Raw genomic sequence first — 13,831 nt, 5'->3', positions numbered from 1 at the left:
AGGAGATACACTCAGGTCAGAAACAGAGGGTTTCTGTACTGTAAAGACAGAACACAACTGTACTTTTGCTGTGATCTGACAATGTTTTCGCCTGTGCTTTAGCATCAGTATTCATGACTATTCATTTATCACCTTCCAGGCATACACAGAGAACATCGTTTTGAATTCCATTCAGGAAGGAACGGGTGCCAATGCCTACAGCCCTGAGAGGATACGAATGCAGAGCCAGCCTCTTGCCTTTGAGGTCCTCGGAAAGGTGGAACACTGTGAGCCCCTCAGATCTGCTGAAATGGTGTTCCCGAGAAGTCAGCAATCTGCCTGGAGGCAGTACAACATAAGACAAGAGCCAAATATTTTGCATGTCAACACCAGTTTTCTGTAGGTGGCTGTGAAGTGAGTGTAACAGAGCGGCATACACAGCAAAACAGACCTCTAGCAGGTTTCCAATAACAGTTGAATCCTGCTCCTTGTAAGCAGTTTTACAAAGAAAGTTTTGGAAATACACACAAATTGGTACTCACCTTTCCCTCTGTGACTACGGAAACTGTTCAAGTTAATTGCTTCTTCATTTCCACCTCTCTCTGCCATCTTAAACAGCCGTACCCCAAACCATCAATGCCCAGGCATGGTAGTCAGGATCACCTGAGGAACTAGAAGACAAAACCAGGAGAGAGTAAGGCAAACTCAGCGCCACCCTAATCAAACTTTCCCAAGCTGAAGCTTCTACATCACTTTGGGGGTTCTCCTGGATCACCCAGCACAGTCTTTCCATTAGGCTACTCTTTTATACCACCTTCTCAGTGCATCAAAGCAGACAGGTTTCTGTTATCTTCTGTTCCCACAGTTAAGACAGCCAACGGAAGACTGACATCAGACCTGAGAAGCCTCCCTGGAGAAGACACCAAGATGCTTACAGTGATGCATTCACAGAAAGCAGGGGGAGATGGAATTCTGTCCAGCCAGGACCCAAACCCTCCCCACGTGTATCTTTTCCTATTTCCAAGAAATCAAGAACATGATGCACCATCTCACACAGTGGTGTTTCTGCCACCACCTACTGGTGAGAGGAGCAAAATCCACTTGCCTGGGCTGCCACGGGGCAACACCACATAAGCCTGCACCTCAAACCTGTGAGCTGATGTCATTACACCATCCCCTCCCATACTTAAAGCCATGAAGTTACACCACGCACAAGTGCTGTGGCAACACTAACACCAAGCTGAACAGCCAATATTATGGGTCAGACCAGACAGGCACACAGCTGAAACAGAGACACCAGCATCACAACCTGAATTCCCTTGCACGTCACTGAGCTGAGGCAAAGTTTCAGAGGGACCAGAGAGGCTTTGAGCTCACTTCCACAGTGTCCATGTCGCTGGCACGTCAGAAGGAAGCTGCACCCCTGGCAGCGCCACGTGCCAATGCATGCTTTGTGCCTGCACTGTGAACCCACATGGAACAAGTCACATCTACAGAGGACACTTTCTTGCCACCACCTGCTATTTCAATGAAGAGACTTCCCTGATTTACAACACATTCCCTTCTCAATGAGGGTTCTGTACAAATCCCAGGATACACCATCTGCTCTCGAACGAAAAGAGAACACGACAGGATCAGGTTCTTCACAGGACAGAGCTTTTGGGACCAAAATTTGCTGCCCCCACCTGTTCTCAGAGAGGCACAATGAGCTGGCTGGAGGCTCCTGAACAGGATTAGGAGGTCAGAGAAATCACTGCAACCTGAACAGTAGGTTTCCATTTTATGCTCTGTCAGCTTATAGCTCTTAATTCCCACTGTGACAGAGCGGCTGAATACATAAGGGAACTCTGAGCGCAGTTTGAGCACTGGAATGAGAAGGAGGTCTTTTTATTGAGAAATATTCACTTCATTGTTAAGAGTATGGAGGAATCTGTATTACTATTTACTGATGCATAAGTTGGAAGAAAATGGTGGGTCTGCTATAAAATCCTGTTTGCCAGCACACGAGCAGTATAAATTCCTCCTCCTTCTACTTAACCTGCTCTGCAGGGAACAGGATTTGCAGCTAAGACAGCAAAATGGAGAGATCAGTTCAGACACACACTATGTACTCATATCTATAGTCCTCCAGGAACTGGTCATTACTACCTTCAAAATATTTTAATACAGGATAAAATAAAGTGCAAAATTTAGCACTTTAAAAAGTCAAACTCCTTGCCACATTTCACAGAAACAGCATGCTGCGTGGCAGCACTGAAAGTCAGCTGGCTTTGGGCAGGAGCACACCTTCCTCCTGCAGAACAGCCTGCACAGCAACGGTCCAAAGCCCTGCGCTGTAGGCAGCAGGATAAATGAGTAAGGTGCAGCATTTGCACATTTGCAGCACAGGAGGCTTGTTTAACATACACAAAGGGTGCCAGCAAGACAGCTCAGTGCCTGAAGCAGCCTTCCTTCTCTGGAAGAAACCTCCACCATTAAGATTCTTTCACGGCTCAGCTCCAAATGGCCACACTCACCTGGTCTCAACACTGGTGCTGGTCCAGCTTTGAGGGGGACACTGGGCTAGGAACCCACACGTGCCTCTTGTAACCAGCATTACTACAAATACTCCTACATCTCAGCGCTGGAACCTCAGCAGCAGACTCTTACTTCCAGGAAATGGCTCCAAGTGCACTGCAGGCATATTCATGCTTTGAAAATGCTTCAAAAGACTTTGGGAGTGTTTCCACTAGGTTCTTTAGGTTCTGTCTTATAAGCAAGAAAAAATAAATCCTGCTTGATTTGCCAGAATGGCACAAAGGTGCTGTTCTCATTGTTGCAGGCAGGTGCCGAGTCACCGTAAGCCAACTTGGTGAAAACTCTGTCCTTTTTGAAAGGTCACATCCCCATTATTACACCTGTACCTTCCTTGGTACTCATGAATAGCGACCACCTAGCCCTGCATAGCATTTTTCCACCCTTAGCCCTCTCAGTACTTTAGAAAACAAGATCAATACACTTCTCGCTATTTAAAAACTGGAGAAAGGGAAGAATGGAAAGGACCAGTGTGTCCTAGGCCACCAAGCAGGCTAGCAGCAAAGCCCGGAGTAGCACCTAGGCCTCTTCAGCTCATCTACCTGTGCCAACCACTTCTGGTGCAGCCTGGTCCTGCGAAGCACTCCCTGCAACAACCAACAGCTCTGCATCACTGGCACCCGCCTCAGCTCAGCTGCCTTCATGCAGGCTCACGCTCAACAAAGGAATCTCTTGGTAGGCACAAACAGCAAAGCATTGCTCCAAGATGGGCTGGGGAAGAGCAAGGACATTCGTGAAAGCCACAGCTCAGTCCTCACAGCATCAAGCACTGCAGACAGAGGCGAGGCAGGTGTCTGCTCCAATCTGCTCCAAGCAAAGCTAAGTGGCTCGGATATTTCTCCCCTACAGGGCGATGTCATCCGTGAGCAGGGTTTGGCATGTGTGTACATAGGGGTGGGTCGACACGGCAAGTGCTTGACACAGTCACCAGAAAAAATCTTCTCCAAATCACTAAAATGCTGCTTTGTCCAACACCAGCTAAACCAGAGCTGTTCATGTCCAAGAAAAACGGCTAAGCCACAAGCTGAACACTAAGACTGTATTCTCTATGGGCAACTCTGGTTCCCAAAGAGAGGAACTTGTACACTTCAACCTTGAGCATCAAGAAAGAGGTACAGGAAATAACCCAAAATGAAATTGGGGATAACAGACCGTCTACTCACCTTGCACACGAGAAAAATGTGCACACATCACCAGAAGTCTCCTGGTGGTTTAGAAGTAGGAATACAACGAATAACGTTAACTGTAATATAGTCAAGACAGCAAAAAAATAAAAGGGCAAGCCTGGAAAGAGCTGGCAACGTGTTTCTATTTCAAAACAGACTGCATAAAACCCCAAGCAGCTTAATAAAGCACTGCTTTGAGGGTAAAAGCCAAGCTTCCACTGAGAGCTAGCAATTCATTTTGTCAATACTCTATACGGAGCTCAAGTTTAAACAAATATCTATAAGCACAGGCCAGTTCCATCTAGTGGCATGAATAAGAAGTTTATTCATGTTTATAGCACTGGGCTGCCAAGAATGTGAAGTATCAAGATCAAAGCCACCCTAGGGTCTTGCCCTACACAAACAAAATAATAAAAAGCAAGCAAGACAGAGGGAAAGAAGCAGTCCCACACTATCTCCATTATTTCAGTACCTATTTATAGGTAAAGAATAAGGCTACCTATAACCAAGCTCTAACATGACCACAGCGTTTTTGCAGTACAGTCAAGGACAGGACGCTGGAACCATTTTAAAAGAAAAAGACCCGGCAGCAGACAAATACACACTTTGAGAGCTTTCCCCACGCTTTTTCTCAACATCTCCCACCTGCAATACAGCACAAACGGGACTTGAATTTCTACATGGTATCAGGGCAACATAAAACTCATCATGACCTTGAGGTCACTGCCAACAGCACAGTGAAGACTGCCACAATGAATATGTGGTTCCACCAAATCTGCCCTGTTTTGTCATTACTCCATGTATTCATGGCTCTACATATCCAAGCTGTTTCTTTGCACAGGCAGTAAAATCCTGTCCATTAAATGTTTTCCTACAGCAACTTGAGATGAAAGAATCCATTAGCAGAACAGCTACTGGGTAAATAAAAATCAGAGACCACCAGGGCCTTGGACCTGTTCTCTGAGCAGTTCTCGGGTCCCAGACTGACTCTTGGAAGTCGCACGTACTTTCTGAGTAAGCTTCTCACACATGCAAAAATATAATCTAAAAAACCACTGGTCCCAGCCACTAAGAGTTGACAGTTCAGCTGCTAAGAGGCGAAGCAGGTCGCAGGCACGCACAGAAAGCTTACACGGGGATTTCCAAATCCCATTCAAAATCCCTGTGAACACCACATCATGTATTTTTAGCTTAATCTAAAAATAGTAAGCATCAGTACTGTGCGTAAATTTAAACTCCCAGTATATGCAGGCTTTTCTGGGCTGCAGTAATTGGAGCAGAACTCATACCCACTCTCTCCACCTTGATTTGTGCTGCAATGAGCATCTTCAGCCAATGCTGGAATTTAAAGCTACAGTCGAGGGGAGATCCCCTCCTAGACACAGTGTAATGTGTTTTCCCCCCACACTTACAGCATTTGAAACCTTGAACTCCCACATACCCGAGCTGGGACTAAACTCAAAGTGCTCTTTTCTGGCTCTAGCTCAAGGCAAAAGGAGTAGACAGAAAGCCCTGCAGGGGAGGCAGGAATTGAAATCCCAACTGAACGGGGTGGGGGAGAAAAGAAAAAGAGCAACTTGAAAGAGATGTCAGCAACATCAAATCACTGTGTGATTTAGTCTCTCCCCCATACTGCAACATCACTGTTGCTCACCTACGTTGACAGAAGAGCATCAACTCCTACTCTCAGCCTGCGGGCAGCAAACGTGTCTGCTGGTAGCCTGCGAGCAAGGTGAATTTCTGGCTCGTTTCAAGCTGCTAAACCAAAGAGAAGCTACTTAAATAATGCATAGCTTGTGACAACCAGCAAAATGAAAAGCTAAAAAGTCAGCCCTTAAAAAAAAAAGCACAACAGAATGGAAACAAGCCTGCCCAACTGACTGTCAGGCATTTAATGGAGATGTTTCAAAGGGTTCACGACTTGTTGGGGGCTGCTCCTTGAAGAAGTCGTTTAGGAAAAGCAAGGAGAGTTTAACAGCAGTTGATGGTGTTAAACGGCATCATCCCAACCGAAAATTAGAAATCCCCTGATCATAAGAACTGCTGTGCACAAATAAGTCCTGTTTGCCAGCACAAGGCAGCTACTGCCACTGCATCACACCTTGCAAAGGAATAAAGCCAGAGGTCAAAACGTGGATCTGCAGGAGGGTTTCTGCTGAGCAGGGTTGTAGAGAGGCCTGCCTACAGCACAAGCAAAAGTGGGAAACCACGCCAAAAAAAAAAACCCACCAGCTCCAGCCTCAAAGCCTTTACCTGACCTCCTGAAGACTGGAGCATGTGGGCAGCGGCTTGCAGGCAGGGCCACCTGGTTTCCAGCAGCAGCATGTTCTGCGGCGAAGAAAACAGCCCAAGCCGCCACCAATATCCCACAAAAGTTCCCCTTAGGAGCACAGAACAAGGGGAAGCTTATAACAACTACAGCCACATAGATCTGCCACCAATTTTAAGACCCGTAGCACGTGTCGAAGAAGAACAACATAGCAGAAGATCATTTAATAACAGAACTGGCTTATAAGTTTTAGAACACTCCCCAAGTGTGTCACAAGACATGAGCAGCTGCTGTGGTTTACCAAAGGATTTTAGACAGACATGTATATCCTCCAAGAAGAGGACAACAGGATTCCCGAGATCTGAGAAAAAAAAACGAGGAACAGAAGCTGAAGTGGACAATGTTGTCTCCAGCAAGAACCAGGTAACACAGCTCTACTGCAGAAAGCCAGAGAATTGATTTTGCCACACCAAAACGTAAGAAAATAAAACGCCAGAAGCATTCTGTGGCAAGTAACTAAAAACTGAACATTCATCTCCCCATATAAACAAGAGAGCCAATACACACGCTCTTCAGAAAATAATTCAGAAGAGCGGTCACTATTTCTGCAGCCACACCAGCATCATCACTGGCTTCAGAAGAGTGCTCGAGGCTAGAATATTGCTAAGAGGGACTAGGGAGTCTTCACGTTTTTCTAGCAGGAATCACAGCTTCTAATTATCTCACGGCAGTTCCCCATTCCTCACCAAAAACAGGCAACTACTAATTCAACTCAACTGAAAGTTCTTGACGCATCCAAGCTATTCCCTGATGACTGGCATCAAGGTCAACTGCTGGACATCGCGGGGCCTTCCCACGACCCCCGTCAGTCCTGCTGCGGAATAACACGTCTCCTTATTGTCACATCTCTCTGACCAGCACCAGATTGCTAACGTTGATGTATGCAAAACCTGCACAAGAGGTGGGGACCTCTGGATCTGTCATTTGTGTCCCCTATCAAATTGAGTCCTATAACAAAGTTAAACTTATAAAGTCTGGTTAGAAAAGAGAGCTAATGCCATTGCCTTGAGCAGCCCATTTTAAGAGCGATGTGAAAATTGAAGGCTTTAACGGAGAACAAGGTGTCTCTACAGGTAGCTCCTGGAAAGGGTAGGACTCTGCCTGCCTCAGATTTCTGGCATACGCAAGGTCATACAGTATAATCCCCCAAATCCAAAACTTCCCTCCCACATCACAAACACAGGTGCTGGTTTGGCATTTCATGTTCAAGCAACAATTCAGACATCAGCAGCTCGGCCCTTGGCTGTGGCAGCACACCCACACGTTGGCCTCTCTGGGCCCACAGCCTCCCTCCAAAGCATCACTTTAAAGAACTGTTTTGTTCCAATTTTGTGGTATAAGGGTGGAGATGAATGGAAGAGCACAGGAAACCATGAGACTTGCAGCTTTGCTGCTTCCAGAGCAAGTTTTACTTCCAGTTCTCTTGCCCCAGACTCACGTGTATCCCAAGGGAAGCGGGCAGAGGTTCCCTTCTCTAAGTAGCACTTCTCTAAGCACCACTTCTCTAAGCACCACACACACCAGCCAGGGCTCTACATCACATTAACTGGAAGTGCCTTCTCTTCCCCACCAACCCAGAAGCCACACAGAAAAGAATAAGAGAAATGCCCTCCGTGCTCCAGGATATACACGCAAGCATTCCTCCGTTACTGGTACTTCACAGAGCTCTCCAGGGGAAAGGACACGGCATTCCCTCTCCAAATCTTTAGTAGCTTTTTCCTTTCTTCTTTCCTTTTTTTTTTAAGGGATCTGAATATCATCTTTAAAAGGCATAACAGAACAAAGGAAACCAAGCACAACCTTTCAAGTAGTTATTTAATAAGTTGGACGGACATCTTCAGGAGCCTTCAGGTTACCATCTTGGCACTGTTTTTCACTGGAGAGAACACAGAGAAATAAAGGAGTTTAAGGTTGCTGGTTAGAGTAATCCTCACGGGCTACGGCTTTGACATTTACAGAGACGAGCAACCAGCAGCCTGCTCTGTTTGCAGCTCTGTTTGCAGAGGGCACCAAGGGGCAGGAAAAGACACAGACAGGCTGCACACAGCCGGCAAACCACTATTAAAGGCAGCAGCGAGGGAGTAACCAGTCTAAAGCCGAGGGCTAGAAAGCACAGAGTCAGGTTTAGCTGCAGTAACAGCCAGAGGACTTTTAAAATCACAGAGGATTGACAGGTTGCAATGGCATCCTGGAAGTTAAGCTGCTTCCCAGCAGACCAGCTCGAGAAACCATCTAAGCTGTACTTGGGAAGATACATTCTTGAAAAAAGCATAAAGCACCACAGAGAGCAAAGGTGGAAAGGAAGGGGGTGTTCTTTTATTTTAAATATGACCTGAACCTATCACAAGAAACTTTGCTTTCAAGGATGGCTGCTGTCTGCAAAGCTCACCTCACCTTGTCTCACAAAGCTGTCGACAATCTAAAAGTTAAAACTTGACCTTGAGGTGGGAAAAAAACCACCCTGATTTACTGCAGCAGCCCACCTTAGCAGAAAGGAAGGTTTCTGTGTCAATCTGCACAGCACTTTTAGAAACATCAACTTAAAAGCTTGCCACCAGCCATTCTAGGCATCAAACATCCCAGAATTAGCAACTTCCATAAAGCATGACTTCACAGGTCATGTATTCAGGTTATTACAGTCATACCTTTTTCTTGAGGCACGTTAAGCATCTGCACTTGCCATAATTTCAAAGGTCAGTGGCCAGGAGCTGTGGGTTCATTTTATCATAATACCTGCTTAAGATTGTCACATTGCCACATCACATCGTGTGACTTCCTCTCACACTGACCTCCACTAGCATTTATTACAGCTTTGAAAACAAAAAATCCTGGAAAACTTTTCTGTAGGATTCAGGTCAGATCCCTTCTCTCCTCACACACCCACCATGGCATAAGTGGGAAAGAAGAATGAAGATGCCTAAAGTAAACTGAAAAAAGGGGGAAGATCCTAAACTGCAACCTAACAGCTGACACTATGCAACCACAGCTGATAGTTAATGAGCACCTAGACTGTACATGCTTCTAGTCCAACATCAGGCACTGCCTTTGAAAGATGCTTTTAACCATCCAATTGAAAGGCTTAAATATGTACAACAGCCAGCTCAGACCCACACTGAACCAATGGGTAAGTCCATTTCGCATTGAATCGAGTCAACTGCCTCATGTAACACGTGTAAAATACCAACAGAAACCTTGTAAGACTCACGCAACTCCATGCTCTGCACCAATTCCTCCTGGAAAGAGTAAAGCCGCCTATTGCACCCAGCAACTGCCGCGCGAGAAGGACTGCCACCAGCCCACGTGAAGAACAGTAACTATGTCCTTACTGATAAAGCACCACAGGTGACCAGTTGTTACAAAATTTTCAAGCCAGCCAGCAATTGCTTTTGTAAAACTGGGTTTAGTTTCGCTTGCAGCCACGTGTTAGCCTTGTGGCAAACAGATTCCAGCCCAGCAAGCAGGCTCCTGGCAGCAAAAACTGAAGGCAGACTTCCAGGCTCATGACAGTTGTCCAGTCTGACTTCATCCGCACCGTGTGGCGGTGGCTAGCACAGGGTTTAAGCAGGATGGGTTAAAATAGCAGAAAATCAAAGAGGTTGTATTTTAGGTAAACATAACACTACATCAGAACAGTGAAATCAGACTGCGGCCAGATTTAGAGGCTCCACATCCAGCATTATTCTCTTCTGAGCCTACTGAAGTTCAGAGATGAATGAGTTACCAGCTAGTAGTTAAAGAGCAAGGAAAGCAGCACTGCACATTAATTCACCCGGTCCACAGCCATGCAGATTTAGGAGGCTGTAGGGTACCTAATGACTCCTCCCCAAGGGAATAAATATTTTGCATATGAAAGACTACTGCAGGCCACAGCTAAGAGGTTACACTGGCTGCAGTCAGACTGTTTGTTAAGGACACCGCTGTTTCGACACCGCTGTTTCCAGGCTGCACATTTGCGTGCCTACCCCTTAGTCATCGCACTCAAGTGTCCAACACTGTTTAAGCCTTCACATAGCAGAATATAAATTCTTTCCCTGGGTGTTGCAACACTACAACACCAAACAGATTATTTAACCATCTGGGACAGAAGGTCAGTAAAAGCAGCTACAAACAGCTAAATAAACATAAAAACATTAAGCTGAGGAGCACCCTTCAGACACTGTGTGCAGGTCAGAGGCGTGCTCCAGCTGTTGCAAGCTGGCCTGTGCGAGTTGTGGCTGAACCAAAGGCACCTTCCAGCTTGCACACAATGAAGCCCACTCCACTACAAAAGGATTCTGGTCTAACAACATATAGAGAGGACATGAACTCTTTATGCTAGCCAAGTTACTGCTTGTGGGTCTTGCCAGTCTTGGTCATCTGTAGCTGGAAATCCCAGCAGCAGGGGAGGCACAAAATGCCCTGCGCTGCTGGTTTCCTGGACAAAAAGCTTCTTCTCCTGCCTCCCTATTCCACTGCTGCCATCATGTTCTTCAAATAACATTACAGTGAGAGCAGGGAGAGGAAAAAAATCTCATAGGCAGCATCGCCACTCAGCTGCAGGCAGCTGTCAACATCACTGCCTGTTCCACTCTGCTATCGCCCCGTAATGTGTTTATCCAACATTGTGTACTCGCCATGGGTATGTGGGTAAGTGCTCCTTCTGTTACCAGCCTTCACGTACCTTCAAGCAAAACCAATCTACAACAGAGGTTTCTGTCTTCTTTCCAATCAAACATAAAAATGCATCATATCTTTGGGATGATATTTGGAAGCAGAAGTGTGAATCTGTTCCAATATCTGGTTTTGCAAAGGCTGCAAAAAGCCAACCACTGTCTTCCTTGCTCCAACTGAGAAACAGCAATAACAGCGCCCACAGCTGGATAAGAGCATATCAGCATTGATAAAGCAGCGCAAGAGCCTTGTGCAAGAAGTGTTTTAGACAAAATTTATTCCTTGAGGCCATTTTCCGTCCTTATGCTCCCCAAATGAAGATTCAGGCCAGTACAAACCCTGATCACCTTATACTACAAAGTAGTACAGATCTGCTTCCTCAGATCCTGTTCAATGTTTATCTAAACCATGCATGCAGTAGCTTGGCCTCCCTACAGAGTGTGAGCAATCCAGCCCTCATCCTCCGCAACCAATTGAAAACACGTTCAGGTCACCCTGACACCTATGTACACGCCCAGATTTATTTCAGCTCATCGACTTTCGTTTCTCATTACAAGTGACGACGACAGCCTCCAAAAGTCACCCTGTGAAAAGAGAGGCACTGTTGGCATCAGCAAAGAAGTCAGGCTCCCCCAAAGCCAGTGAGTAAGCCACGCTTTGAATTTAAACTCCCTTTGACCTGGCTCAGAAAACCTACAAGGCAGTATTGTGACTTGAGGTACCAGCTGCCCCGTGCTGAGATCTTTCCCCTAAAGCCCAATGCTTTTCCCACTTAATCAGACACTAACAGATCCCTTTACAAACACGAGGAAGGGGCCACAGGAGTGCTAATAAATAAGAGAAAGGCGATATTCGGCAAGAACAAGATTTCCAGTCCTCAGGAATTAAGCTCTGAGAGGATCATTATGAATTTAAAAACACAGCAAGCTCTTCAGCATTGACCCAGAGGAAAAATGTCCCTCTTGAGATACTCCAAAAAAAACCTGAAATTCTGTAGAAGCGACACAACGGCTGCAGAGGGTGAGATTACCCCAGCTCAGTAAAACATTCCTTATTATCTCATATCTCCGTGCTTTGGCAAGGATAACTCATTCAAGCCACTAGGACACTGCCAAGTGGCCTTTTAACCTTTTTTTCCTCCTCTCCTTGCCTACTTCTCCCAGATTTCCCTGTCCCAGTAACCTGCTTAAACCAGAACTACTCTACTCTTCAGACCAGTGCTGATCAGGATGCTGCTCAGCTCAAGTTCAAACACAGGAACAACCATGTCAGTACACAGATAACTTTACCTCCTGGGCTGCTTGTGGAAGATAGCTGGTGTCCCGAACAGCTGCCTGTTTCACACATTCCACTGCTCTCTGCATTAAAGAAAGGCACCTACCCCACAGGGGACAGATTCTACTGAGTAACTGAGGTTACATGTAGCAGCTTGAAAAGCCCAGCCACCTACCAACAGCCACACAAAATGCTGTTACTGTAGTGCACACAAACTTCTGAGGCTTTTAGTGCCTCTGTGTCAAGCAGTTAAGAAGTCTGAATTCAATAATTTAAATGGAGACTTAAAATATCTCCAGACCAAATCCATGTGCAAAAAAAAACCCCAACCTTCTGATGAGGGGAATTATTCTGACTGTCCCAAAAAGAATGCAGCCGGCAGCAATCCCTGACGCCCATCGCTGCGCTGAGCTGCTGGCGCTATGACACAGTAAACCACTCACAATGGCTTTAAAAAGAAATAAATAAGACACCCATGCCAAGTTAATGAATGGAAGCTTCTTCCAGGAGACACTAAAAAGCACCCACAGGGCTCCACACCTCTCACACTCGGGTTTGTGCGGCTCCGGCTCGCTCATCGTCTCCTGGCCCCCGAGATATGCTTCCTGCCTCCCTTCAGCTGTGCCAAAGTCACCAGAGTTCTGTGCTCGCTCCACCTATTTTGCCACAGGACTTTTTAGTGATTTGTGTACAATTTCAAAGCACAAGCCACGCTGCCAGCAACTGTAGTTCGCAGCAGCAGTACCACCTACTACATTCTCAGGCTGAAAATGCCCTGGTCTACCCAGGGATTTGGATTTCCGAGGCAGCTTCCGAAATAAGCCCAGGAACAGGCTGCCAGCACCCTGCTGGAAACGAGAATGTACCTTATCATCAGCAATGCCTGCCCCAAATGCTCTTCCAGGAACCAGTATTCATGCCCTGACTTATGCAGTTGCACAAGAAAGATGCCAGCAGCCAGGGCGACAGGAAAACATCCTAGGAAGGAAAAGAAGAAGAGACTGAAGAAAGCCCGTTACCAAAACACAGCACTACCCAGTGGGCTGAGTGTCTCTACAGATCTTCAGGAAGTGGGTCTGAATCTTTTCCCAAGTTCTGCTATTTCAGGCTCAAACTCCTGTCAAGATGATTGCTTTTTAACATCCACTTACACCATGCAGACATCCAGCACATGAAATCTATTAACAAGTTTACAATAGCAAAAGGCCTGATGTAAGGCAGTGGAATTTTTGCACGGCATTCATTCTAGAAACAAAAAAACTCAGATTAAAGCAGCAAATCCCACAGCTGTGTAGTTAACCGTACCCATGATTCTACCAGTCCTAGAGAACACAGATCCCACCATAAGGTTTGTGCGGCAGTCTCCTACGGCATGGCACCTGCACAGGGAAGTACTGGAAACTATTCAGGACTTGGCCTGCAGAACGACGGGTCTCACACCTTCTGAAAAGGTTGCTGGAGGAAAACAGCTCCTATGCCATCCTCTCCGGAAGTGGGAGGAGGCCACTTTACAACTGAGCATGCTAAGTCCAGCCTATCCACCTGTCTTCTCCCCCACTGCTACTGCTGAAAACCTGCAACAGCTCCCAGATACGTTGCTCAAGATAGCAGAAACCATAAGGAAGAGGAGCCAACCACCTCAGAGTGGAAAAGAAGCAGGGATATGCTTGTAGGCCTTGGAACTGACGCTGCCCATGCCTTTTAGCCACTGAGGCAATTGGCTATGGCTTTTAGGACTGCTGCCTGAAACAAAACTCAAAGAGTTTGCTGTTCTGCATAGCAGTCAGTAAGCTCGTAAAGAAACACAAGAAGAGATGCTGTGAAAAGCACACAGCAACATAGCTTTAGTCCCTCAGCA

General features: G+C 46.3%; 1 protein-coding gene across 2 annotated transcripts in view; it reads right to left on the bottom strand.

The window, feature by feature from the left end:
- Positions 1-13,831, bottom strand: part of RNF216 (ring finger protein 216) — a 79,926-nt gene that overhangs the window by 64,486 nt on the left and 1,609 nt on the right. Inside the window, exons 1-2 of one of the 2 annotated variants that reach the window (XM_054080607.1) lie at positions 12,840-12,951; positions 522-650 (exon numbers count right to left, since the gene is read on the bottom strand). In XM_054080607.1, the coding sequence (XP_053936582.1) occupies positions 522-588 (67 nt within the window). In that variant the 5' untranslated portion in view covers positions 589-650; positions 12,840-12,951. Of the gene's footprint in view, positions 1-521; positions 651-12,839; positions 12,952-13,831 lie in introns of those variants that run through there. The other variant, XM_054080608.1, reaches the window with a different exon arrangement.

The sequence above is a fragment of the Cuculus canorus genome, chromosome 15 (assembly GCF_017976375.1).
Source record: "Cuculus canorus isolate bCucCan1 chromosome 15, bCucCan1.pri, whole genome shotgun sequence".
Taxonomy (NCBI): Eukaryota; Metazoa; Chordata; class Aves; order Cuculiformes; family Cuculidae; genus Cuculus; species Cuculus canorus.
The sequence above is the reverse complement of the archived record's forward strand: the minus strand, read 5'-3'. Positions and strand labels throughout refer to the sequence as shown.